Source organism: Polyergus mexicanus, unplaced genomic scaffold (assembly GCF_030449975.1).
Source record: "Polyergus mexicanus isolate NDT 795.1 unplaced genomic scaffold, iyPolMexi1.0 SCAF_40, whole genome shotgun sequence".
In the NCBI taxonomy this organism is placed as follows: Eukaryota; Metazoa; Arthropoda; class Insecta; order Hymenoptera; family Formicidae; genus Polyergus; species Polyergus mexicanus.
In genome coordinates, this window is record NW_027223360.1 from 10,307 (window position 1) to 37,024 (window position 26,718).

The 26,718-nt window shown below is 32.8% G+C and overlaps 1 protein-coding gene across 1 annotated transcript; it reads left to right on the forward strand.

The window, feature by feature from the left end:
* Positions 1-415: 415 nt before the first annotated feature.
* Positions 416-25,912, forward strand: LOC138943793 (fatty acid synthase-like). Its single transcript, XM_070314733.1, has 10 exons — positions 416-703; positions 20,002-20,203; positions 20,619-20,779; positions 21,067-21,384; positions 21,889-22,394; positions 22,559-22,863; positions 23,098-23,499; positions 23,595-24,610; positions 24,741-24,985; positions 25,216-25,912. The coding sequence occupies exons 1-10, from the start codon at positions 425-427 to the stop codon at positions 25,910-25,912; spliced, it is 4,131 nt and encodes a 1,376-aa protein (XP_070170834.1). The 5' UTR covers positions 416-424.
* The last annotated feature ends 806 nt before the right edge of the window (positions 25,913-26,718 follow it).

Consider the following 26,718-nt stretch of genomic DNA (forward strand, 5'->3'; position numbering starts at 1 on the left):
TCATAAACAAAGATCAAAAAACAAAAAACCAAGAGAGAAAGACTAATGCGGCAAGTTTAGTTAATTTTTAAATCCAATTCAAACTTTGAAATCAAATTCAAATTTAAGTTTTTCAATCAATCAGTTGCTGAACTTTTAACAAATTCTCCATTATAAGGAAGATACATATAGGTCACAAAAACAAGTCATAAACAAAGTCATAAAACTAAAAACGGCGAGAAAAAGGCAAATACGACAAGATTAATCAATTTTTAAATTCGATCCAAATTTTTGAATTTAAATTCAAATTCAAATTTTCAAATTCATCAATTTTTTGTAATTTGATAAAATAGTAATACAATTATATAGTAATGCTTACATATTACAAGTTTATGCAAATATTTCTTTATTTAAATGTTATTTTTGGATAAAGGTTTTAATAGCGATGGAAACTGGTATAATGGCACCTACTATACATTTTAAATGTCCACGAAAGGATATGACTGCCATTATTGAAGGAAGAATAAATATAATCACTGAACCAACAGAATATAAAGATGGTTATATCGGTATTAATTCCTTCGGATTTGGCGGTGCTAATTGCCACATATTACTGAAATCAAATTCAACAATTAAAATCAATAATGGAGGAGACGATAATTTACCTAGGCTCGTAGCTATATCTGGATGTACGGAGGAAGCAGTTAAAATTATATTAGACGACGTAAGTACAGATTACAATTTCTTCCATAAATAATATAATTTTTCTTATATTTATCTTGTATATTATTACTGTTATTTTAAATTATTTATAAAATTATTCGTTAAATATTTGTTAATAACAAACGATAAAAGAATAACTACACGTGTATTGCACACACAAAAATATGATAATGTATTAAATGCATAAAATATATACAGCAAGTTCATTTGAAAACTTTCCACCCTATTTATATTGTGATCGACTAATTTTTGCGAAAAATGTTTCATACAAAAATTTTATGGGTTCAAGGGAAACATAAAATAGTGCCATTTTGGATAATCGTTTGAAGATCATATAAGGGTCATCTTCAATTTTTTAAATAAAAACCCCAATTTTTCATTGCATATTACGCAATGAAACTTACCTTAACAGCTCTTCAAAATACTATAATACTATAATAAAATTCATTAAGCATTTTCCAAATTATGAGGCTTGAAAGATATATAGTACTGTCAGTATTAGTATTGTACTGTAGCAATTCACAAATGACACTGTTACACTGACCGGGAATCGGGACAACAAAATCAAATTAGAAAAACACGTAGATGTATTTTTTTTATTGGATAAAAGCAATAGCCTGGGAAGAACCCATCCAGCCAGCTGATACACATATATAATTTTGAAAACTTGGCTAAAAACAGCTTAGTTGTTTAACTTACATAGGTTAATAGAAAAATACAATCTTTTGAGAGCTTACAAATTAATATAATTTAAAAGAAACTAAGATAATTTAAAGAAATCACAAATTAAGAAGATGAAAATTATTCAATTACTAATAAAGATTAATACTAATGTTAGAATAACATAAGGAATGAAGAAACAACTTATCGTAAAATAAAAATAACCTAAAATGAATTAAATACCAAAATATAAATAGAAAAACTATATAAATTAATGAAAAACTATAACTAAATTTACATCTAGATATTCAGATTTAAAGATTTTTTTTTTCAATGAGATGAATATAACACAAAATTTGGGTTCGCAAAATAACTGTGTAACAAGAACTTAAAATAATCAAATCTTTTTGTCAATATTTATAAAAAATGATTCCAATGATATATTTATCATTATTTAAAACCAATAAAATAGATTCAATTGGCAAAGGCAATATATTATACACTCTGCATACCTCCTTCATTAATGAAGCCCTTTCTCGGTCAAATAGCGAATATTCCCAAAAAAAACATGGTTGGCAGTATCCAGCTGGTTACATGACACAAAAATTGGGGAGTTTACAATACGGAATCTGCACAAACTCTCGCTAAAGGACGTATGTGAATTTCTTAATCTGCAAATGTTTACAACTATTTTCCTACTAAGAGATAATTTATGAAACCAGCTGCATCTAGAAAAAGAAAAGTAATTATTAAAATAAAAGGATCCACGGTCAGAACCAGAAGTCTTACACCAATCAAAGAATTTTTCAAACATTTCATCTTTCTACAGAAGCTTGAAATCCTGAGTGGGAATATCAATTTAAGTATCAATACCTAATCTAACTGCTATTTTAGCTATGCGATCCGCTAATTCGTTACTACGGATTGCTTTATGAGCGGGAATCCAAACCAGTTTAATGTCAAATCCTGTATTTTTGAGAGAGAGAGAAGATCTTCTCTAATATTAAAAATAAGATAAGATTTCTTGCCAGAAACATCAAAACGAGATAAAACAGGAAGGACCGATTTTAAATCAGAAAAAATTGTAACAGATTTAATACCTCTTTCACGAATAAAATCAATAGTCTTTAACAAAGCCATTGCCTCGACCGTAAAAATAGAGATAAAATTTGAAGCTCTGAAAAGTCTAGATAAAGATTCATCAAGATTAGTAATAGCCAAACCAGTAAATGTAGCCTCTTTTTGTTTCGAGCAGTCTGTAAATAAACAAAAGAAATTATCAAGATTGACAGCAAATTTATTTCTAAAAACTAAATCAGGCTGACAAACATGAGAAAGATAATGCCCAGATTCTAAGTCGATAAAAGGTATATACGAGATAGATTCATAGTTTTTAGAAAAACCTAAAGGTTTTTCATTTTTTTCCAAAAGATGAGAGTAATTTTTCAATTCTAAAGTTGATAACCAGAGGAATAATCAAAAATCTAATGATTTTAGTGGGATTATCACAATTAGCACAAGATTTAGTTAAAAAATGTTTGCAAATATAATCAAATCGAATAGACAAAGGAGGCTCTTTGGCTTCTCCCAATATTACATTTGTGGGAGTTGAATTCCTCAATTCCAAAACGAATCTAAGAGCTTTATATTAAATCCGATTTAATTCCAGAAAAAAACTTTTAGAAAGTTTGTGGAATAGAAAACCTCCATATTCAATCCTAGAACGAATTAAAACAATAAATGATTAGTAATCTAGGATCTGTATCCCACCAAGTGTGTCTAAGGCATTTAATAGTATTAAGAGGATTCTGACAATTATTATAAATGTGGTCAATAATAAGAGTCCAGTTCAAAGTCGACGTAAGAATTAAGCCTAAAAATTTGATTTTCGTTGAATTTTTAATAAACGAATCCTTAAAATGAATACCTAAATTATCACTAAGTCTTTTACCGAAAGAAATAAAAGTTTAGTTTTTTCTGAGGATAACTCCAAACCTAAATTATTCAAAGTGAAATTCACTTTGTTAATAGTTTCTTCCAAAATATTAAATTTTTCTTGAGTAGAATTTATGGATGAATAAATAGCCACATCATCAGCATATTGTAAAAAGTTAGAGGATTTTCCAAGAGTGACAAATCAAGAACATATAAAGTATATAAAATAGGGCTTAGAACACTACCCTGTGAAAGACTTTTGAATGTCTACATCCTTCTCATCCATTTCACCATATCTACAAAGCAATTGACAAGAAGAAATCAAATTATATATAAATTTAAGAGTGAGGAAATTTCAGCTTAACTAATAAATTAATCAAAATGTCAGAGAGCACATTATCTTATGCTGCTTTAATATCTAGAAATAGGAAAGAAGTAGTTTTACCTAGTTTAAATGCTTTAATAATAAAAAAATATAAAATAGATAAGTTGTCAATACAGGACCTATTACGACGGAAACCAAACTGAGAATTTGGAATAATATCATAAAATTCAACCCACCAAATTAATCGATTACAAATAAGTCTTTCCAGTATTTTATTAACACAAGACGCCAACGAAATAGGTCTCATTTTGCATTCATCATTTTTCGATATGAAACAAACTAAAAATATATGCTATTTCGGAGGAAAAATCCAAAATGCAAAAATATCATTTAAAATATCAAGCAAATAAATGAGTCCTATTTGGGGAAGTGTAGAAATTATCCGGTATCAATACTATCAATGCCTGGGCTAGAATTGAGTCTTAAATTCTTAATTACAAAATCTAATTCTTGTTATGAAAGAAAAAAAACCAAGAAAGGATCATAAAGATGTTGATCAAGAATAGGGGGTGCTGGGACAACCCAAGGAGGACACAAGTCTGAAATTAAATCTCTAACATTCGATTCCTTTTGAGAATTAAACATGTTATTATTGTCTTGATAATTCTATCTATTATTAAAACCTTTGACCGTAGCCCATATTTTTGAGGGATTAGTCTTTACATAAATTTAAACAAAAGTCTCGGAATAAGTCTTTTTTAATTTTTCTGAGACCTGAGCGGGCTTTAGATTCACATTTTTTAAAATTTATAAAATTATTCCAAGAACGATTTCTTTTGAAATTAATTAACGCACATTTTCTAGCGCTGATCAATTCGTCACAATCTCCATTTCTCCATAAACATGATAGGGGTTGATGAATATGTTGTGAAATATTTTTTTTTCCATGCGTCTTTTATCAGGAGTAGCATTCTTGAGCGTCTAGGATGATGTTCGTAAAAGCATTAAATCTAGATAAAATATTAGGAAAATTTTCTTTAGAATATAAATCTGAATTAAGCGAATTTTCTACAATATTCTTAAATAATTTCCAATCAGTTTCGAGAGAATAAATTTTTTGTGGTTTCTTAAAAAGGGTATAATAAGAAACTCTAGAAAATAATGCGATAGTGATTGGGAGATGATCACTACCCCAAGTATCATTACATATAGACCACTCTAAATTCAAACAAATATCCGAGGTCGCAAAAGAGAGATCAATATATGATTCAGAACCCGGATTAATCGAACTGCAGAAGGTGGAAGAATTTAAACAAACAAACTTTAATTCAACTAAGCTTTTTACTAAAGAGTAACCCACTGAACAACATCTGTCATTACTCCAACTAGAATGATGTGCATTAAAATCATTATCAACAATGCTTCTATCTTGAAATTGATTGAAAAATGACTTCCAGTCGGAGGTACTAAGTCTAGGACTATTTGGCAATCCGTAACACGAAACAACAGTAAATTCACCGAAAAAATCATAAATATCCGCAGCACATACTTCTAGAGAATTATTACAGTCAGATACATTTCAAATATTATATTTAAGACCATTTTTAATAAGTATCACTATTCCTCCTTCTCCTCTATGATTTATTCGATCTTTCCTTATAATATCGAATTCTTTAATAATCACAAAATCAAAACAGGTAAGCCATGTTTGAGACAAAATTGCAATATCATAATTTCTAATTTGATAAGAAAACTCAACTAACTTTGCTTTAAAACTTCTATAATTCCATTGAAGGATTTTCATAAGATCGATAAGGAAGTCTCCCCAGAAGAAGTAAGCGAAATTAGAGAAACTTTAGAATTTAACTTTTTAAACCATAATTCTCTACCAGGAAAATCTAGTAAGGAATTTTCAATGATATTAATAATAGATTTTATACTATCTGTCAGTTGAGGTGTCTCCTTGGGAGGGGGTTGGGGGGAGGGGCGATTTACAATCGTCCTTGCCTGTTCCGCTGCAATCTTCCTTGCGTACGAATATCTATCTTTAGATACAAAGTTCTTCAAATCCTTGGATTGGGGAAGATTCGGGAAATGTTTTGACGACAGTATAATAGAAGAAGGATTTAATGAATGTGATAAGTTATTAGATAAACCATCTACGAATTTTCTGGCTTCCAAAAAGGAAATATTGCCTTTAGCCATGAATTTCAAGATATTAGAATGTCTGATAAACGCCGGGCATCTTTTATCTAAAACGAAATGAAAGTCACCACAATTTATGCAGTATTTCTCCGCCGTATATCTGTTTTCTTTGCTGATAATATGAGCCTTACCACAATTTAAGCACTTTTTTTCTTTATTATATATATATATATATGTTTTACCTATATGACCAATAGAATCACATTTATAGCAGATCCTTACCGAAGAAATATAAGGTTGGACTGAAATGCTGATTCTCCATATTTTGATTAAATCTGGCAATATTTGACCTTTAAATTCAAGACAAATACTGTTTGAGTCTTCTCATTTACCTGACAATCTGTTGCAGCTTATCCGTTTAAGACGAAAAGCGTTTTCTGCAGTGAAATTGTTTTCAATTTTAACAAGAGCTAAAATTTCTTCTAAAGAAATGTCCAAGAGGACTCTTTGAATAATCCTTTTTCGTTTTTTAAGGAATCTTGAGATATAGGCTTCAATTTTTCTATCTTTTAAAAATTTATTTTGGATAGCACGATTTGCTTCCGCAACAGAGTTGAAAGTAAGCTTCCAGCAGGATCTAGATATGGATAACATACAACGTATTCAACATCAACCACAAACAATATTCTAGCAAGTTCAAGGATTGGAAGAGGTCTGGGTTCTTTTTCCAATTTATTTACATTGAGGAAAATGTAAAAAGATCCTTTGTTTTATTATCAAAAAGACAATCTTGAGCAATGTTTAAATCAGTTTTATTATTGACATTAGGTGAACAGTCTGAGCTAATAGAACTAATACCTGAAACTTTCTTAAGTTTCTTATAAAGGTTTCTTATTACGTTTTGCTTTTATAACTAATGGAAGACTTTCTGTTGTGCTTCTAGCCGCTAAGGAAGAGGTCTTTCGGGATTTGTACGCCCAAAGGATTAGGATCCACCCTCGAAATACGACCCTTCCGGACGTTAGGTAGAAATGAGTATATTTTGCAAGATTCTGTACACTTTTCACTTATTCGCGATTATAATAGTCGGGCGCGATATGTACGGTACTTCGATACTGTACGATAATATTACTGAGCGAGCGAGCGAGCGATGTTACTGAGCTATGTTACTGACATATATTTCTGAGCTAGCTCGCGGTGTATCTTGCGCTTATTGTATATCTTAATTAATTAGGTCGTTGATTAGAGAGGGATGTGGTGTTCCTGACCGCAGTATGTCTCGTGCTCTGCTTGTCAATCTGTCTCGTCAGCTGCTTATTCAGCTTCCGAGAACTTGATCGTGACTTCCTTCTCTTTAGTCGCGTATTTTTACTTTATTTCATTAATAATCTTTTATTCTTTATTCTTTCTTAATTCCTTTTCCTTGGGCTCTTTTCCTAATTTTAATGCTTTGCTTTAGTCAGCTCTTTCCTAATCTTTTCTCTACTTCGCTTGTTTTATCTTTTAATATTAAGAAATTGATCGGGTTACGACATCCCTCCCCCTTTGGAAAAAGAAAATTAACTATACTTGAATTTTCGTTTACATATTGTTTGCTATACATTTTTCTCATTTTACAATTGTTTCTTATATCTACTTTATTTTAATATAATATCGCAATGTTAGTTATCGCGGTGTCGGTTTCTATCTCAGTTGTTCTATTCGATCCGCTTGCGGTGCCGTAGATGTGCTCTTGAATTATTCTCGGTTTACACATCGGATTTGTATTAGTTTCTGGTAATTTTTTCTTTTCTATCTTACATTTCTTTTTAGCGTATATAATTGCTATTATGGTAATTATTATTATTATTATTATTCCTGTGCAACTTGAAGCTACGGGATATATAATGTGTTCGTTAGTAGGAAATTAATCGTTATTTAAGTCTTCGTTTGTTTCGTCAAGTCTTTCGCTTAAGTCCCTTAATTTTGTCGGGTTTCTAATGACTTTTCGTAATTTTATGGGTGTAATTTTATCCAATGTTTTTTCGTTTCGTTTGCCGTGTGTCATCGTAAGATTGTAATCAGGTAGATTCGTCTGTATGATTGTTATTATTGCAGGCTTTTTTGTTCGTATTATGACATCTTGTGTTGTTTTTACATAATTCACATTTTTTAGTATGATTTGCCCGCTTCTTTTTATTTCTAGTTTTCGCGTTGCGTCGTTTTCGCACGTTATTTCGATCGGTTGATTTGCTCGTGTAGAGTATATGAGTTCGCATTACTCAGCGCTATCCATATTGTTGTATTCGTGTGTACCATATGTGCCGAATTTTACAATTGTTTACGTATGTTTCTAACTGTACATTGTACTTCGCATAGCGCTCCTTCGTCTAAGTCTAAATAATGTACGGGATAATTCTGTTCGCAGACATATTGATCATTATTTCGCACGCATTTATTTAGGTCGTTTACGGTAGGCGTAAAATATATTCGGCTATCTATCGCTATTATTGGTTGATTTACTTCTATAAATATAAATGTATTATTAAATTTGTGCGTAGGTAGTGAGATTGCCTTTATTATTTCATACTCGAGGTATATGATTAGTGGAATCTTTATAATCGTAAATATATTTGTATTATCGTAATATGCGCTGATTGTTAAGAACGTTTGTTCTCCAATCTTCTGCGAATATTTGAAATAGGAAGTGCGTTTCCTACGGTATTTGTGACGCTGTTTCCTTGAGGTTCTCTAGAATGCTTTCTATGAGTAATAATCTTATGTTGATTACCCCTCTTTTCGCGTTAGTCAGGTGCGCGATAATGTCCATAAGATCGTTTGTTAGATCTTTTATTATAGTATTTAATATTATAAAGTGTTCGTTGAGATCTTCTCGTTGTCCATAGCCGACTTCCGCTTGTATCCAAGCTTGTCGCATCTTCTCTTTTATATTTTTAATTGTTATATTTATAACTGTTATAATTGTTCTTCATTTTCTTGCAGAATTTTTTCAACATTATCCACATGCGCAATTGTTTAATATTTTAATCTGATTTTTCATCGCGTGTTGCAGCGTTTGCTGATTTCTTTGCATGAGATTTAATTGCTCCTTTATAATTTTTTCGTCGTCTGCGTCCATTGTGCCGAGGAGTGTTTTGGCTATCGTTCCTAGACCGTCGATTAGCCCTCATTTTGTTTTCTTGGGTGTTTGATACGCAATTTTCAGACGTTTTAGCAATTTTTCTGCTTGTCGTCTGTCTTTTTCTGCTATTTGTAGCAGGTTGTGGCAGGTTTCTTTCATTTTTGTTTGCAATGGTTTATCGTAGCATAGGGCTCTCGTCTGTGCCATATAGTATCTCAATTGTTCACGTCGGTGGTTTATTGCGGCAATGTCTAGTTTTATCACCATTTTCCACGTGGATTCAATTTGATTTATCTTGCCCATTTTTTCGAAGTAGATACCCGGTTCATATTTAAATTCTTTTATTTCGGCTTGGGTATTCAGATCGACTTCCTCACAGGTGCTCCATGCAATAAGACTCCTGTAATAGAAAGCTTAGTATTATATTATAATATTTTCTTAGAATCGTTTGTGGTGCATTTCTTTTTCTCTAGATGCATATGCAGCTATTTTTGCTTTTGTCTAGCCCTTCCCAGGCTTTTTATTTGCTCTTCCATTCAATCTGTCTTCCGGCGTCGTCTTGTCTTGAGCGTTTCCGTTTTATTTTCTCTCGCGCTGTTTTAACGTGTTTTCATAGCTCTGAATTCGAGTGAGCTTCGTTTCGCTGTGAGACAAGATTCGGTGCACGATAACGGGCGTCGCGCGGGGCAGGATCCGGAGGAGCACGACCATTTTGCTCGCTCCTTTCGGGATCAAATCTCGGCGCCCGTACTTGTTTGCGAGATCGACTTACTAGGTCTTCCAGATCTAGTAATTGATCGTGCCGTTGATTTTGTGCCTGAAGTGGCTGAAAAAAATTGTGGACGCTCCGCCGCCCCATTTCAATCGGGCTCGCGGGCTTGAGTTCCGCTGGGATCCGACTCCTCGTTTCGTAGATCGTGGTTGGTTTCTCAATCCTAAGCCTCGTCCTGTGGGTCGTGGCGCCGTGGCGCGGAGGCCTCGATCCCGTCGGCGCGGTTCGTCCTGGGTCGCCTCTTCTTCAGGCCCTCCTGGGTCGTGGTGCTAGACGTGGAAGTGTGGAGCGTTAAGGTAGGAGTATATTTTATTGTTAATTTTCCTTATTATCTATCTTATTTTCTTCTTATTCGTGCATTTTTCTTTCTCTTTCATCTTTTCTAATCTTTTTAATTTTTAATAAATGGTCTCAATTGGTTTATGTGGACGCGTATGGTTTTCCTTCCCCTTTTTATTATGTAGTTTACTTCCGAATTCTTTTCGGTTATCGTGTAGGGTCCGGTCCATAGGGAGTCCAATTTCTTCGATCGTCCTCGGCGAACTGTTTCGTCGTACAAGAGGACTTTTTCTCCTATCTTGACTTTGATTTCTTTAGTCCTTTTATCGTAATTTTCTTTAATTTTTATTTTTTCGTTCTTCAGATGCTCCTTTGCAACTTGCTGTGAAGCGTGTAATTTTTTTTTTAATTCCTGAGCGTAATCATCGTATGTATACATGGGCTTAGGCAGTTGCAACAGTGTTGTCGGTAAAGTTGTTCGGTGCCCATAGATTAATTCGAAGGGGGTAAACCCTGTCGCCGTATGCGGTGTCGTATTGTACATAAACATCGCGTAAGGAATCCATTCGTCCCAATCCGTTTGATAGGCGTTTTTATAATATCTGAGATATTCGGCTAGGGTCCGGTGAGATCATTCTAGCGCTTCGTTGCTTTTTGGATGATACGCGGTTGTTTGAATCTTTTCAATTTTTAGTAGTTTACACATGTTTTTAAATATTTCACTTAAAAAATTTGTTCCATGATCTGTTAACATTTTTTCTGGAGTACCGTGCTCGAAAATTATTTTTGTCGCGAACTCTTTTGCAATTATCGCGGCATTTTGATTCGGTACAGGAATTGCTTTGCTAAATTTTGTTAAATTATCTTGGAACGTTAAGATATATTTATTTCCATTATTCGTAATAGTTAGTGGACCTACAATATCTAAGGCACATTTTTCAAAAGGCTTATCGGCAGTATCCGTTATTATTAGCGGTACTTTAATTTTTTGCGATAATTTGTTTTTCTGACAAAATTCGCATTTTGTTATACATATAATCTTCGACGTCTTTTGTTAATCCTCGCCAATTGTGCATTAGGCGAATTCGATTAATCGTGCGCTTCTTTCCTTGATGCCCTCCCACATGGTGCATCGTGGTATTCGTATAGAATATGTCGCTTCTTGTCTTCCGTGTATTCTCGCGTTATCTTTGTGTCGTTGCTCTCATCCTTCTCGACTTTGTTGATATCCGCCACGTGTCGATTTAGCGCGTCAACGTTTCTGTTCACTGTCCCGGCCTTGTGTATGATCTCATAGTCGTATTCTTCTAATTTTAATCTCCATTTAATTAATCGAGATCCAGGGTCAGTTACATTAAATAACCATACGAGTGATTTATGGTCGGTAGCTATTGTAAATGTTGTCCCATATAAGTACGGTCGGAAATGTTTAATGGCCCATACTATTGCTAATAGTTCCTTTTCGGTCGTATTATAGTTTTGCTCGGCTTTTGCTAATATTCGACTGGTATATGCTGTTAATTGATCCTGGCCTATTTGTCCTTGCGATAATATCGCTCCGATTGCATAGTCTGATGCATCGGTCGTTACAATAAACTCTTTTTCAAAATCTGGATATTTTAATAAACCCATACAGCACTAAAGCTTGCAACAACATTGCTGCAATATTGCAATATTGCATATTGTAGTTTAATGTTGCAGAAATATTACAAAGACATTATTTTACAATATAACTTTAGTAATGTTACAGCAACATTTCAAAAATATTCCAAAGAAAGTATTCGATAATCGCTATTTCATTCGTTTACCGCTATGCGGCGCATATTGCGCTATCTATTCCGCATTTAATTTTTAGTCACGATGATTATATAAAGTTTACAAAGAGCGGCTAATAAGATTAGAGATATAATAACTATTTTTATTAGTTTAAATTGTATGATATAACCCCAATACAGGGGACTCAGACATTGGACTAAGAATTCTTTTAATAGTTTCCATTCTTATATAAAATCAAAAATTTGATAATAATTTTTGATTTTATATAAGAATGGACAAACATACAAAAGATACTTCAGATTTTAATAAATAAATTTTGAGATTATATGAAGACAAGAGAGATGTGAAAAAACTTGTTGTATGCGTAAATCCACCACAATCTTTTTGCATATCTGAATATTTCGGATACAAAGAGATTGTGAATTTACAAAATTGCAAATTGAGTTTTTTCTTATTTCTCTTAGATATTATTTGTCACTGAAGGAAGTCGAATGTGTACCGAAAAATTTACAATTTATAATTTCGTTATTATTATAATACAGAAAATCTATATACACACTAAATCCTGATTCTTATATGCCTAATTTCTTATTATTTTTTTCATATGTTAAAGATATTATGTCGATAAATATACATAAAGCATTATTGCATATACATATATTATATTGCTATGTTGCTGCAATATTATATTGCAATATTTCTGTAGGCGGACATTTTACTGTTGCTGCAATATCATAACAACGTTGCAGCAACATTTCGTAATGTTTCTGCAATGTTGCAATCTTGCAGAAAAATGTTGCTGCAACGTTGTTGCAATCTTGCGGTGCTGTATGGAAAGGTGCCGTCGTTAATTTTTCTTTGCGCACTTCAAATGCTTGTTGTTGTTTCTGCGTCGACTCGAATTTATTTTCCTTTTTTGTTAGCTTCGTTACTGGTTTCGCAATTTTCGAAAAATTTCCAATAAATTTTCTATAATATCCGGCTAATCCTATGAAAGCTTGGATATCTTTTACTTTTTTAGGCGTCGGAAAATTTCTTACGGCTTCCAATTTAGATGGATCCGGCGATATTCCGTTTTCTGCAATTATATGACCTAAATATGTCATTTCCTTTTGTAGGAATTCGCATTTGTCCGGCTGTAGTTTAAAGTTATTTTCTCGCAGTCTTCGTAAGACTTCGACAAGTCTTTTATTATGTTCCTGTAAACTAGCTTCGTAGATTACGATGTCGTCTAGATATATGGTACTAGACATTTTATTCCTTGTATGTCTATCAGTATTGAGTTCATTAGCCTTTGAAATGTGACTGGCACGTTTTTTAATCCGAAGGGCATTCTATTGTATTTGTAATGCCCGTGAGGTGTAGAAAAAGCGGTTTTGCATTTGTCGCTTTCTTCCATCGGAATTTGGTAGTATCCGGATGCTAAATCCAGGGTTATAAAGTACTTGGCATTTCCCAGCTGACTTAATATATCCGTTATATTCGGTAAGGGAAATGAATCTCCTATAGTTAGATCATTTAATTTTCTAAAATCTACGACTAATCGTAATTTTGGTTTTCCTGATGCATCGGCTTTCTTAGGGACTACCAATAACGGTGCGTTCCATTGACTCGTGCTTGGTCGGATTATTTTATTTTTTAACATTTCTCGGACTTGTCGATTTACATCCTCTTTATGCTTCTCCGGCAGGCGGTAAGGCCGTACGTTGAACGGTGAGCTATCTGCTTGCGTTGCAATCTTATGCGCGATTATGTGCAAGTCAGTGGTTCTCCTTCGATCTAGAATATATCGCTGTAATTTTCGCATATCTCTTTTATTGCTCTTAATTCTTCCTTGCTTAAATGGTTGATTCGAAGGGCTCGTACCTTTTCGGTACGCGGAATGTCATCTTCTCTTTTTTTCGCTTGTTTGGCATTTATTTCCACCGTGTTTTCTTGTGCGATTTCTTCAATTGTTACTTGCGGCATTAACATTTCGATTACATTATCAGTCGTGTTTATTATATTTGCGGGACATAGATAATTTTGTGAGTCGACCAGGCAGCTTCCTATAAATACTCCAGGTGCGGCTTCTTCCGCTTGGATGATACCTATCGTATTTTTATTCGTAGCTACTTGTATTATTGTTTCACTACAGGGTTGCAATGTGGTCTTTTGATATGGATATAATTTCAAAGCATTCCGTCCGATTCTTAGTTGTTTCTTCAAGTAGTTGCAACTGGCTCCCTGTTTTTTCAGGAAGTCTACTCCTAATATTCCGTCGTATTCGATCGGAAAATCATCTTTTACGACGTATATTCTATGTTTCATTCTACCGTCGTTTAAATTTATTGTGGTGTTGATTCTTCCTATCGTATATACCACTTTATGTCCTGTTATACTCCTGTAAGTGCTATTTTATCTTCTGTTATTAGCGTTTCGTCTTTTAAGTATTTCACTTTAATTACTGATATAGCGCTCCCGTGTCGAACAATAAATTAATTTTTCCTTTCTTTGATTCTCGTATGGGTAAAGCGACTAAATCTAGTGATATATGCGTTCGCGGGGTACGCTTCACGTGTGTAACACGATATTCGATTGCGGGTTGTTGTTGCTTCGTTTCTTCTTTGTCTTCCTCGTCACTACTGTGTGCACTGTTAAATCTCCTTTTCCCTTGCTCGTTGTTTTTACGATTTTTATTTTCCAGTTTATATTGTATGGTTCGGCTCGATTGATCTCTATTGGGTCGTCCGTGTAATAACGAACATTCTTCGCGATCATATCCGGATTTTTTGCAATAATTGCAATATTTATTTATCGTATTTACGCGGAGTTGTCTATCGGGTTTCTGCAATGAAAATCGATTCGCGTATCGGTTGGTTCGACAATCTCGGCCGTAATGGCCAGTTTTTCCGCATTTTTGACATTGCACGTTAATTTTATTTTCCTGTTTATAAGTCGATGTGAACTTTATTTTGCTTCGCGTGCCGATCGCGGGCGGTCCTTTAACCTTTTCTTCCGCGCTGGCCGCTGCTATTGCTTCTTGCAACGTAGCATATCCTCGCGATCGAATAATTGTTTTAATTTCGTCCTGCAATCCTATTTGGAAATCCTCTAAGGCTTGCTGTTGTATTATTTCCATTATTGCGCATTTACTATTTACTGTATGATGACGTCTTTCCATCATTGACTCGTATAGCTCCATGGCTAATATGTCTGCTCTAAGTTCGTAAGTTCGTACGCTTTCTTTTGGTTTCTGCTTTAGCGTGTTAAATTCAATTTGTAGATGGGTCGTACTCTTTTTACTTGCGTACCAGACCTCTAATTTTCGTTTCAATTGTGCGAAATGTCGAATTTTTCGCGTTTAAAAATCTAGCATCGCTCTGCCTTTTAATTTTATGCATAATATTGCTTCTAATACCGTTACTTCATCTAACGGGTCGATATGTTCTACTGCATATGTAGTCGCGCTCAAAAATTCTTGTAGTTTATTTGGTGATCCGTTGAATTCCGGAATCATTCCGCAAGCCTCTTTTAATGGTAAAAATCCGCGTCCTCTTCGATGACGTACATTTCGGGGGTGGATTCATACGCGGTCTCGGTTCTTTCTCCCGGCGGAGTTCTATGCCCGTTGTTTTGTCGGGGTTACGGTCCTCTAATTCTTAAATCGTATATCTCGGCATGCATACTTCTAATTTCCTGTCTATTTCCTCTCTCATTTCCCGCAATATTTCCCTAAGTTCGTCGGCTGCTTCGTCCGTTTCTTTCTGCGGTTTGTGTTGATCTCGCGCGTTTGATTGTGTCGCTTTTCTAATTGCTTCTTCTTGTAATCGCTCAATTCCCTCATCGATATCTTTCAATGTGATGGGTTGCGATGCGGAAGCGTTTGAGTTATATATGTCTCGAGTGCAATAGATTTTGTCGGCGTCAAAGATATTCGAATCGTATGACGTTAGTGAGAATTCGCGGCGGTGTGTTAGTCTACTAGACGCGCTTATTGATGATCTCAACATCCAGTTCTATATTATTCGCTATTAAACTGTTATCTATTTCGCCGAATGAAAATTCGTGTTCGATTATAACGTTTGCTCCGAGTTGTGGTTCGGACAAATTCTGGCTTGAATTTAATGCGCTTAAATTTCATCGCACATTATCCCGGAGTGCTTCTGCTGCTACTCTTATAGGGCTTACTCCGCTATTTCTAATGGTTCTATGCGCTGGTTCGCTGAATAGCCACGATTTATTCGCAATGTTTTTTTGTTGTGCGTTTCGGTTTGCCGACATGCACGCGTTTACAAATTTTAATTTCTCGACTTACAATAATACGATGAGCAGCATTATCTCTCGTTCGATGTCGGCCGTCGGGTGTCGATCGTCGCGTGCCGTTGAAATAGGTCGGTGCGCCTTCTCAGGTTGCGCTTATCGTTGTCGCCTCGATATGCCGGGTGATTCGAAGTTCCGTATAGACTTCCTTTTCCTTCGGTTGTAGGTGTCGACTGTCTGACGGAGTTATCCTTGCTGTCTCTTGTTCTGTCGATTCCACGGAATTTTTTTTCCTCGTGATTATGGACCTTTGCCGGTGTTGATCTTGTTAAAGCTGGCGTATCCCACCGCTGCCACCAATTAATGTTATGCCTCTAGCCGCTAAGGAAAAGATCTTTCGGGATTTGTACGCCCAAAGGATTAGGATCGACGCTCGAAATACGACACTCCCAGACTATATTTTGCAAAATTTTGTACACTTTTCACTTATTCGCGATTATAATAGTTGGGCGCGATATGTACGGTACTTCGATACTGTACGATAATATTACTGAGCGAGCGAGCGAGCGATGTTACTGAGCTATATTACTGAGCTATGTTACTGAGCTATGTTACTGAGCTCGCGGTGTATCTTGCGTTTATTATATATCTTAATTAATTAGATCGTTGATTAGTGAGGGATGTGGTGTCCCTGACCGCAGCATGTCTCGTGCTCCGCTTGTCAGTCTGTCTCGTCAGCTGCTTCCGAGAACTTGACCGTGACTTCCTTCTCTTTAGTCACGTATCTTTACTTTATTTTATCAATAATCTTTTATTCTTTATTCCTTCTTAACCCCTTTTCCTTAGGCTCTTTCCCTAATTTTAATGCTTTGCTTTAGTCAGCTCTTTCCTAATCTTTTCTCTACTTTGCTTGTTTTATCCTTTAATATTAAGAAATTGGTCGGGTTACGACATTTCTTCAAGATTACTCTTGCTCAAGCCTATGCGAGAGGTCGAACTCTCGCCTTCAGATGTCGAAGATTCTAGAAACCGCTTGGATCTTTGATTTTACTCAGATTCAAATTCCAACTTTCCTTCTTCTATTCTGATTTTTACATCGTTTTGAAATGAATTAGGATCATTATTGGAAGATTTGTTAGCAGAATTTACGAAGACTTGCAAGCCCTCTCTTCCTCTTGCGATCGTATGATTCCTTTGCGCTGGTATGATCCCGATTTCGTACAAATTACAAATATACGAAAACTAGAATAAAAATAATAAATGTAAACAAACTTTAAATAGAAGAAGATCGTTTGCGCCCTTGAAAAATATATAAAAATATAGAAAACTCTCTTTGATTCTTGTTAAATTGTATTTGAAATAACTTCCAATGCAATGTTATCGCTATGCGGGCAAAAGACGATCTCCCACATAGACGTATAATATATACACTGCGTGTCTCTGTATCTCCCGTAGTCAGAACGCATCAAAAAATAGAAAAAGGTAGTTGCCGTACGATCACCAATCTGTCTTTGTCTAAAGATGCGTGGTAGAAACGCTTTCGTTGACTGGGAAACAGAAAAGTAGAGGGAATGAAAAGACGAAGATAGAATTATAATACAAAGCATGTTATCTCTATCTAATATTTAACAATCTCCATTCCTTAATACTCGGTCTAGACTATACTATTCTATAGAAGAATCAGGTTATATAAAAGAAGATTAAGTTACGAGTCTTTTGCAACCCATAATGCAATGCAAAGAATCGATTATGTGCAGTCGCTATTGAAAAGAGATGCTAAATATTGAAAAGAGATGCTAAGTAAAGTAAATTATGTTATTGGCTCTCGCGGTCTTTCGCAATGGATTGTGCAAGTAAATATATACATTAAATATGAAGACTTAACTTTCTTTTATATAATCTTATGGAAAAACAACGACACTTCTGTCCTCTAGCGATTGACTTGCAAACATACTTGTGATGTTATTCCACGGAGACACTGATGCCAGAATTGAGACGCGAACAACACGACTTCGTAATGCGCAGAACGCTCTGCGCATTACATGTACACGATTTACGCTTGGTGTGTATCCCCTCCATTACGGAGTCGTGTTGCTCTCAATTCTGGCATCACTGCACGGAGATATCGTTTCAGACATATCTCCTGTGAATTTAACTTGGAATGTGAGTTTTTTGAGTTGTGACATTATTCTTCTAGGAGTGTATGATATATCATGTTATTGTCATTTAATCATAATACTCAATCCGAAGTTGGCCATATCGCAGGGTCGAAAATGAAAAGGTTGCCCGCGATATTTCAAATTGATAAAACAATAATATATAAAATATTTATATTATATCATATATCGTTGTATTCGTTTCAAACAGCGCTACAATTTTTTTCATATCGAAATATTTATTTTATTATAAAATTATGAATATCTCTCTGTTCGTTAACACAGATAGCAAACTGCTTTTAGATGATAGCTTTTAAAAGCAACCATTATGTAAACAATAAAGTTCAGTTTAAACTATTTAATTTAATATATATTTATTACGGTCTATCTCTTTTAGTTTAAAAGATAAAAGAGGGTGGCTATTTTTGGTGGGACATTTTATATATATATATATATATATATATATATATATATATATATATATATATATATATATACATACATACATATATACAAGGTGTCCCATTTTTAACAGTCAAAACCTGAGAAAGCTCGAAAACTGAGCCCGATAGACAAAAGTGTTTCCGACAAAAATTGCATGGTTTTTGGGGGACTAAATGATGAAAATATGGACTTCCCTTGAGTGACCTCAAGAACAGGTCAATGTGATCGATGTTTTCTTAAATGGAAACCTACATTTTTTATTACACATTCTTGTAGCTTATCTCGAGAGTTTTCCAAAACTCTATAATAAAGTATTTTTTCATTAAGTACTTTTAGAGTTATTTTATATCTTAATTTAATATATTTTGATATAAAAAATAAAATATCTTGTATAATTTAGTTTTCGATAATCTTATCGTAATACTTTTATGTACAGAATAATGAAACAAATCAATTAGTATAAAAAGATAATCGTTTTTAAGAAAAAGTATATAATTATTTACAATAAATTTTTTCAAACAATTATTTGTTTTTTTTTTACACTAATTGATTATTTTGTATATAAAAGTATTACGGTAAGATTATCGAAAATTAAATATTTTGCGAGATATTAAATTTTTTATATCAAAATATATCAGATTAATATATAAAATAACTCAAAAAATACTTAACGAAAAATTACTTTATTATAATGCTTTGAAAAGCTCTCGAGGTAAGCTACAAGAATATGCAAAAAAAATAGGTTGCCATTTAAGAAATTAAAGGTGACCTTCACGTGACCTTGACAACGTTATTCAAGGTCATAATAATATTGCTATATAATGCGCCATATCAAACCCTACAACTTTTGTATAAAATATTTTCTTCTGTAACATAATCCCTTCAAGATTTTAGGGGGTCCCGGTCTTTATTGGACACTGTATATATACATATATACAGAATGACCCGCAATGACCACCTATTAAGTACATAGCATTATTTCTTATCAAAAACTGAGACGAAAAGTCCTGAGCCATTTTTTCGTATAACGCTTAATAAAGGAGTTATTATTGAGTAAATTCTGGCAAATCACCGCCGACCTTTAGCCAGTGCACGTCGGTGAGTCGCGCGCCCTTAGTTGCGGCGGCACATATTTCACAACGCGCGGCTAAAGGTCAACTGATTGGCCAAGTTTTACTCAATGATAACTCTTTTATTAACTCTTTTATTTTTATAAAAAAATGGGTCAGGACTTTTCGTCTCAGTTTGTGGTAAGAAATAATGCTATGTACTAGGTGGGTGATCATTGCGGGTCACCCTGATATATATATATATATATATATATATATATATATATATATATATATATATATAATATCAATTTAAAAAAAAATTAATTTTAAGAATAAGCTATTAATTACGATATAAGATATCTTTATAGGTCTGTAACACGAAATCTCTATAGGTCCAGAGTCGATCGATAGATGTAGAATATATTTCTCTCCTACATCATATTCATAGTAACAATATCAAAGGTCATCCCTACAGAGGATACATAATTACTGGATCCAACGTATCCGATAATGCAATAATGGAACGAAACTTATGTAGAAAAAGACCGGTTTGCTTCATATTTTCTGGAATTGGATTTCAATGTCTTAACATGGGTAAGTAAATCACAAAAATAATATATTACGATGTAATATTTAACAATTATTAAGATGTAACATGTTTGTTTGCAATTAAAATTTAACAATTTTTAATTTACACATATGTTGATATTCTTAAGTAATTGTTAAAACATAAAACAAAGTTAACACATATAATATCTTCAGTTTGTGAATTTTGTAATCCTTTGAGTTACATTTATTAGGTATAATGACTAAATTTTGATTAAACTAAACTAAAATATAGTAATAATACTGTAGGAAAAACGTGTAAAATAAAGATCAACAATTTCTCTAGAGATTTTATTTTTATTTGTTTAGATCAAATAAGCAAAAATATTATTTAAGACTATGTATTACACGAAATTATAAAATAATGTAATTATATACGAGTATTCTTTTTAAATATTGATAGGTCGAGCTTTAATGAAATTTCCAGCATTCATCAAAACAGTCCAGAAATGCGACACAATTTTAAGACCTTACGGTATATCGGTGACAGATATTCTAACAAATGAAGACAAAGATATTGTCGATAACGTAGTTAGTTTATTTGTAGGTCTTATTGGATTACAGGTACAAACATATATTTATAAATAAAATATATTGTTTATAGTATATGCTGCAGAACTTTTTTGTATTGTCTAATTTTTTACAAAGTATCTTATATTTAAAGACCAATATTTTATAAACAGCTAAAATTAACTATAAATTATATAACTAAAATCATAAAGAGTTTATTACATAGTTATTACATAATTATATATTGTACATAATGCTAAATTTGTAATAATTTATAATAAGATTTTATTCAATAGAAAAATACATTAGAAAGTTGTAATAAAAAATTATATGTATTACAGATCGGAATAGTTGATCTTTTAGCAAGTATTGGTATCATTCCTGATATTATAATGGGTTATTCCATTGGCGAGTTGATTTGTGGATATGCCGATGGATGCTTGACGGTTGAAGAAACGATCATGTTAGCATATTATGTCGGCTTAGCATTTCTTAAGTCAAAAATAATAGAAGGCTTAATGGCCGAAATTAATCTCGATTCCAAAACTGTGAAAAATCTCTGTCCATCGGATATTGATGTAGCATGTTACAATACCTTATGTAATACTGTTGTGAGTGGACCAACGTCCTTTGTAAGAGCATTCCTCGCTAAGCTAAAGGTTTGTAAAAACGCTTAAATAGTATCAAATTATATATATATATGTAAAGTGTTACAAGCTAATAACTCTAAAAATATTTGTCAAATAAAAAAATTGTTTTGGAGAAAGTTTCATATTTTCGAGGGGCCTTTCTAACTACATAAACGTAAAATTTTCTCCGCTCTTCCTCTAAGCGGGGCGAGGGGTAACTTTAAAATCTTAAATAGAACCCCCGCTTTTTTATTGCATATTTTTATAGCTTATCTCAAGAGCTTTTCAAAACACTATAATAAAATATTTTTTCATTACGTACTTTTTGAGTTATTTTATATCGTAATCTGACATATTTGATATAAAAAATAAAATATCTTGTTAAATATTTAGTTTTCGATAATTTTACCGTAATACTTTTATGTATAGAATAATGAGACAAATCAATTCGTGTAAAAAAAATTATATATATATATATATATGCTTACAATCATGTTTAATTTTAAATAAATAATAAAGTTTATTCTTATTTAGAATGACAATATTTCTGTAAACGAAATTTCCTTTGGACATATACCTCTTCATAGTCGTTACGTCGAACCCGCAAGAATTAAACTTTTGGAATACTTGAATCAAATATTGCCACAACAAGTATTTCCAAGCTCAAAGTGGTTGAGTGTACCGAATGAGTCTTATGAATGGTTCAGTGCATTTCCAAAGTCAAGTCTAGCAGAATATTACGCAAATTATTTGCTAGCCCCCGTATTATTTTCAGAAACTTTACGCTTTATTCCAAACGACGCAGTGACGATTGAGATAGCGCCGCACGATATTCTACAATACATTCTTAATAATTCTTTAGATACCACAGTGACAAATGTCGCTTTATACAAATTCTCTCACAAACCAAATATTGAAATATTTTTACACGGAATTGGAAAACTTTATAATGCAGGATTACAGCTGCAAATCGCAAATTTATATCCAGAAGTTAAGTTTCCTGTAAGTCGTGGTACACCGATGATTTCTCATCTTATAAGGTAAATTCTACTTAATGTAACACAAGATTTTTTTAGTCATATTCGCTATAGAAAAATAGTGAAATTTTAAAAAGCAGAGAATTAAATTGTATTATTTTTAACGACGGTAAAAGAAACGCGATATAATATTTTATATATTATTTAATTAATGATATTTATTGTAGATGGGATCATTCCAAAGATTGGTATACATATCGTTATATCGGACAAAGAACAATTGACAAAGGAGAAGTAATTGTTACTATTAATGTATTAAAGGAAGATTTTATATATATGACTGGACATGTTATTGATGGAAAAAATTTATTACCGGCTACAGGATATCTTTTGCTTATATGGAAAATGATCGGCTGGTTAAAGGAACAAGATTATCTCGATATACCAATTATATTTGAAGATGTCAATTTTCTACGCTCTACAATATTATCAAAACAAAACTCAGTCGATTTAATTCTTATGATACAAAAAGGTAACTTGTACAATTAAATAAATCTTGCAAACTAGATATACAAAGAATGAAAAATTTTTGCATAAAATACAAATGAAAGATAAGACTATATAAAATATAAATTAAGAAAAGATTTGTATCCAATAAATAAATTATTAGAGCAATCTGTCAATAGTATGACCGTAGATTTGAGCAGGTAAATACAGTATTAGCACTAACTGCGTTTACAAGAAACTGATATCGATATTCTTACAGGTAGTGGCAAATTCGAGATAATGGAAGGGAGCAATGCTGTCGTTACTGGAACAGTACGAATTCCAATTAATATTGAAGACGAAAAAATATGTATTACATTTATTGATCGTAATGACAATGATGAAGAGGAGATGAATATGAAAGATATTTATAAAGAATTGAAGCTTCGTGGTTATCAATATACTGACAAATTTCGTGGATTAAAAAGCGCGTCAATTAGGGGAAAAAATGGTCATATTGTCTGGACTGACAACTGGACAACATTTATTCACAACATGTTACAGATGATGATTTTAGGACTGGATTCGAGAAATCTCTTTGTACCAACCAGAATTCGTAAAGTAGTAATCGACCCAGAATCTCATATAGAACAAATTGAGAAGCTTCCAAATGAAGAAAAACGTATGTTGCAGTAATATAAATAAACACAATATTTAGCCCGATATTATTTTCCGAAAAATATATGTATAAAATTGCACTATTGTGTCATATTGCAGAAATCCTTGTACAAAATTATAAGCATTTAGATGCTTTGATATCCGGAGGAATTGAAGTAAGCGGCGTCGTGGCTACAACTATATCTCGCCAACAAAGATCAATCCATCCCGTTCTTGAAGAGTACAAGTTTGTTGCTCATCGGGATCTAGATGTAATGTCTTTAGAGGATATAACAAGAATGTCGGTGCATATTGCGGTCGAATGTTACAATATGATAAACGTAAAAATCATCGAATTTGTGGAAGATAGCGATCAAGTGATGCCGGAGGATTTAAATTGTTTATTTGTGAATAAAATTCTAGATGATTTACCGCAAATTCAATCCGATATCAAACTGATAGCAACACATAAGCGATTCAAAGATATCACCTTGCCTGACAATATTTCTACAATAGAATTTGATGAACTGACAAAAAATCAAAATTGTTTGATGATTATAGGTTTTGGAATCTTAACAAAAAATAAAAACGAATTATACGAACAATTATTATCTGTCATAATGTCAAAGGGATTTCTTCTAACATTCGAAGAGTTGGATGCTATTTATGATTACTCATGTCTGGATAAGTATTGGTTAAAAGTAATTTTGGAGAAATGCACCAACGATAAGACAATTATATTATTAAGAAAAATACACAATATTAAGAGGAATGAGCAGATTGTGCTTGTAAACAATTATGAATTCTCATGGATAGACAGACTTAAATCATTCATGAACGTAGAAAATGAAATTACGAGAATTATAATCGTCGCAGAAGGGGACTTTGATTGCGGACTAATCGGCCTTGTAAATTGTTTACGAAAAGAACCAGGTGGTAAAATGATTAGAGGTGTATTTATTCAAGATAAAGATGCGCCTATTTTTTCATTGCAAGAATCGTTGTACATGAAGCAACTACAACTGGATTTGCCCATCAATGTTATACGTTCTGGTAGCATTTGGGGTTCTTATAGGCATTTTCCATTACCATTACTACAACCGAAACTCGTACAGAGTGCTTATGTTTCTCAAATGGTACGTCAAAAAGATTCAGTATTTAAGAAAAATTGCAATAATGTTTTGTGATATTTTTATTTATAAATTAAGTAATGATTTACTGTAATTTTAATAGGATTAAAATAATTGTTATATTTATTTATTTTAGGTGCGAGGTAATCTCAGCACTTTTTGTTGGGTGCAAAACAGAATATCTATGATCAACAATGACGAAGAAAATCTGATAAGAATAGTTTACGCATGTATCAATTTTAGAGATATCATGATAGCTAGTGATAGACTCATTTCGACTTCTGTCGCATCTTTCGAACGAAATAATAGCTTTTTAATCGGAATGGAATTTGTTGGTTTTAATAAAAATGGACAAAGAATAATGGGATTGTGTTCAAATGGGTAAGATAGTAAGATAGGTCACGCACAGATGTTAATTAATATATTTTTAGTAAATAAACAGTTCAACATATTTTTTTTTATTTAAGGTAATGAAGCTTTTGATGAAATAAAAAAATGAAAAATTATTATATTTTGCATGTTTTTTTTGTATATATAGGATATCATTGAAAATAAAAAATTTTTTTAAATGTAACTTTAATATAATAAATAATATAAATCATTATTTTTAGGTTTGCAAATATTTGCGTAGCTGATAAATATTTCAGTTGGATCATACCTGACGAGTGGACGATGGAAGACGCTGCGACGGTTCCTTGTGTATATACCACTTGCTATTATGCTTTGTATTTGAAAGGTAAAATGAAGAAAGGCGACAAAGTATTAATTCATTCTGGTACGGGAGGCATTGGTCAAGCAGCAATTAATCTTGCACTTGACCAAGGTTGCGAAGTATTTACAACGGTTGGAAGTATCGAGAAACAACATTTTATAAAAAAAACATTTCCTTCTATTCCCGAGGATCATATCGGAAACTCTCGAGATACAAGTTTTGAACAAATAGTTATCCAGAAGACGGAGGGTCGCGGAGTAGATATCGTATTGAATTCTTTAGCTGAAGAAAAACTGCAAGCATCCATCCGTTGCTTAGCAAAGGGTGGTCGTTTCCTCGAAATTGGAAAGTTTGATATGATTTCCAATAGTCCTTTAGAAATATTTGCATTCTCAAAAGGCATTAGTTTCCATAGTGTAATATTGGATAATTCTTTTTATGACAGACCAGAAAGTAAGATAATATTGTCGAATAAACTAATAGAAGGTTTAAAGGAAGGGGCTATCAAACCATTGTGCAGAAAAGTCTTTGAAAGAGATGAAATAGAAGCTGCGTTTAGATATATGGCTGCTGGAAAGCATATTGGCAAGGTATGATCATTTTTTGGTATACATACAATACCCAGACAGCACAAAACATCCTCAGGATCATCCTGAATATGCCCAGGACGGTTCAGGACATTTGTAGTAGGATGTTTTAAGATATATTATTATAAATATATTTATAAAAATTTAATATGCATACATAATTATTTTTAGTTGTGTCGGCTATTTAATATAATTTAGAAATCTTAAGTATTATAATAAGTATTAATGTCCTATAAATGTCCACTGGATAACCCCTGAATGTCTGTAGGATATATCTGCCCTGTCTATTATATTGGATGTCTTTTGGATTTCCAGAGGACATATACATGTGCAATTAATTGTTAACATTAATTTCATTTAATATTAATAATTGAATTTGATGCGCACATTTTCATATATCCAAAATTATTATTTATTTAATATTTTATGAGAAATGTTACTGTTCGCAACATTCCAAAAACTTTACAAACAATAGTATTCAATCGCTAGTTCGTTTGTTTACCGCTATGCGACACGCGAACTCGTATTTGAGATTTGGTCATGAGAATTATAAAGCTTGCAAAGAGCAACTGACAGGAAATTACAAATGTAATTATTTTCTATCAGTTCAATTTCTGATGCAATCCCAATATAGGGAATTCAGATATTGGATTGTTTAGAAAATATTACACAACTCAAACCCGGGAGCCAAACCTAAAATATTCATGTATAGCACGAAAGCCTCAAATATTAAAGAACGGTGAACTATTTTTAATATTAGATTTTTAATATTGGCAGTAAATAACAAAACATAATTTTAATTTATATTGAAATTT

What these genes read in the sequence shown, in the direction of transcription:
- LOC138943793 (XM_070314733.1), top strand. Translation starts at nt 425, where the DNA reads ATGGAAACTGGTATAATGGCACCTACTATACATTTTAAATGTCCACGA. An exon ending in TAGGTCTTATTGGATTACAG is followed by an intron (nt 20,780 to 21,066) that starts GTACAAACATAT and finishes TATGTATTACAG; the next exon opens with ATCGGAATAGTTGATCTTTT. An exon ending in GTGCTTATGTTTCTCAAATG is followed by an intron (nt 24,611 to 24,740) that starts GTACGTCAAAAA and finishes TATTTATTTTAG; the next exon opens with GTGCGAGGTAATCTCAGCAC.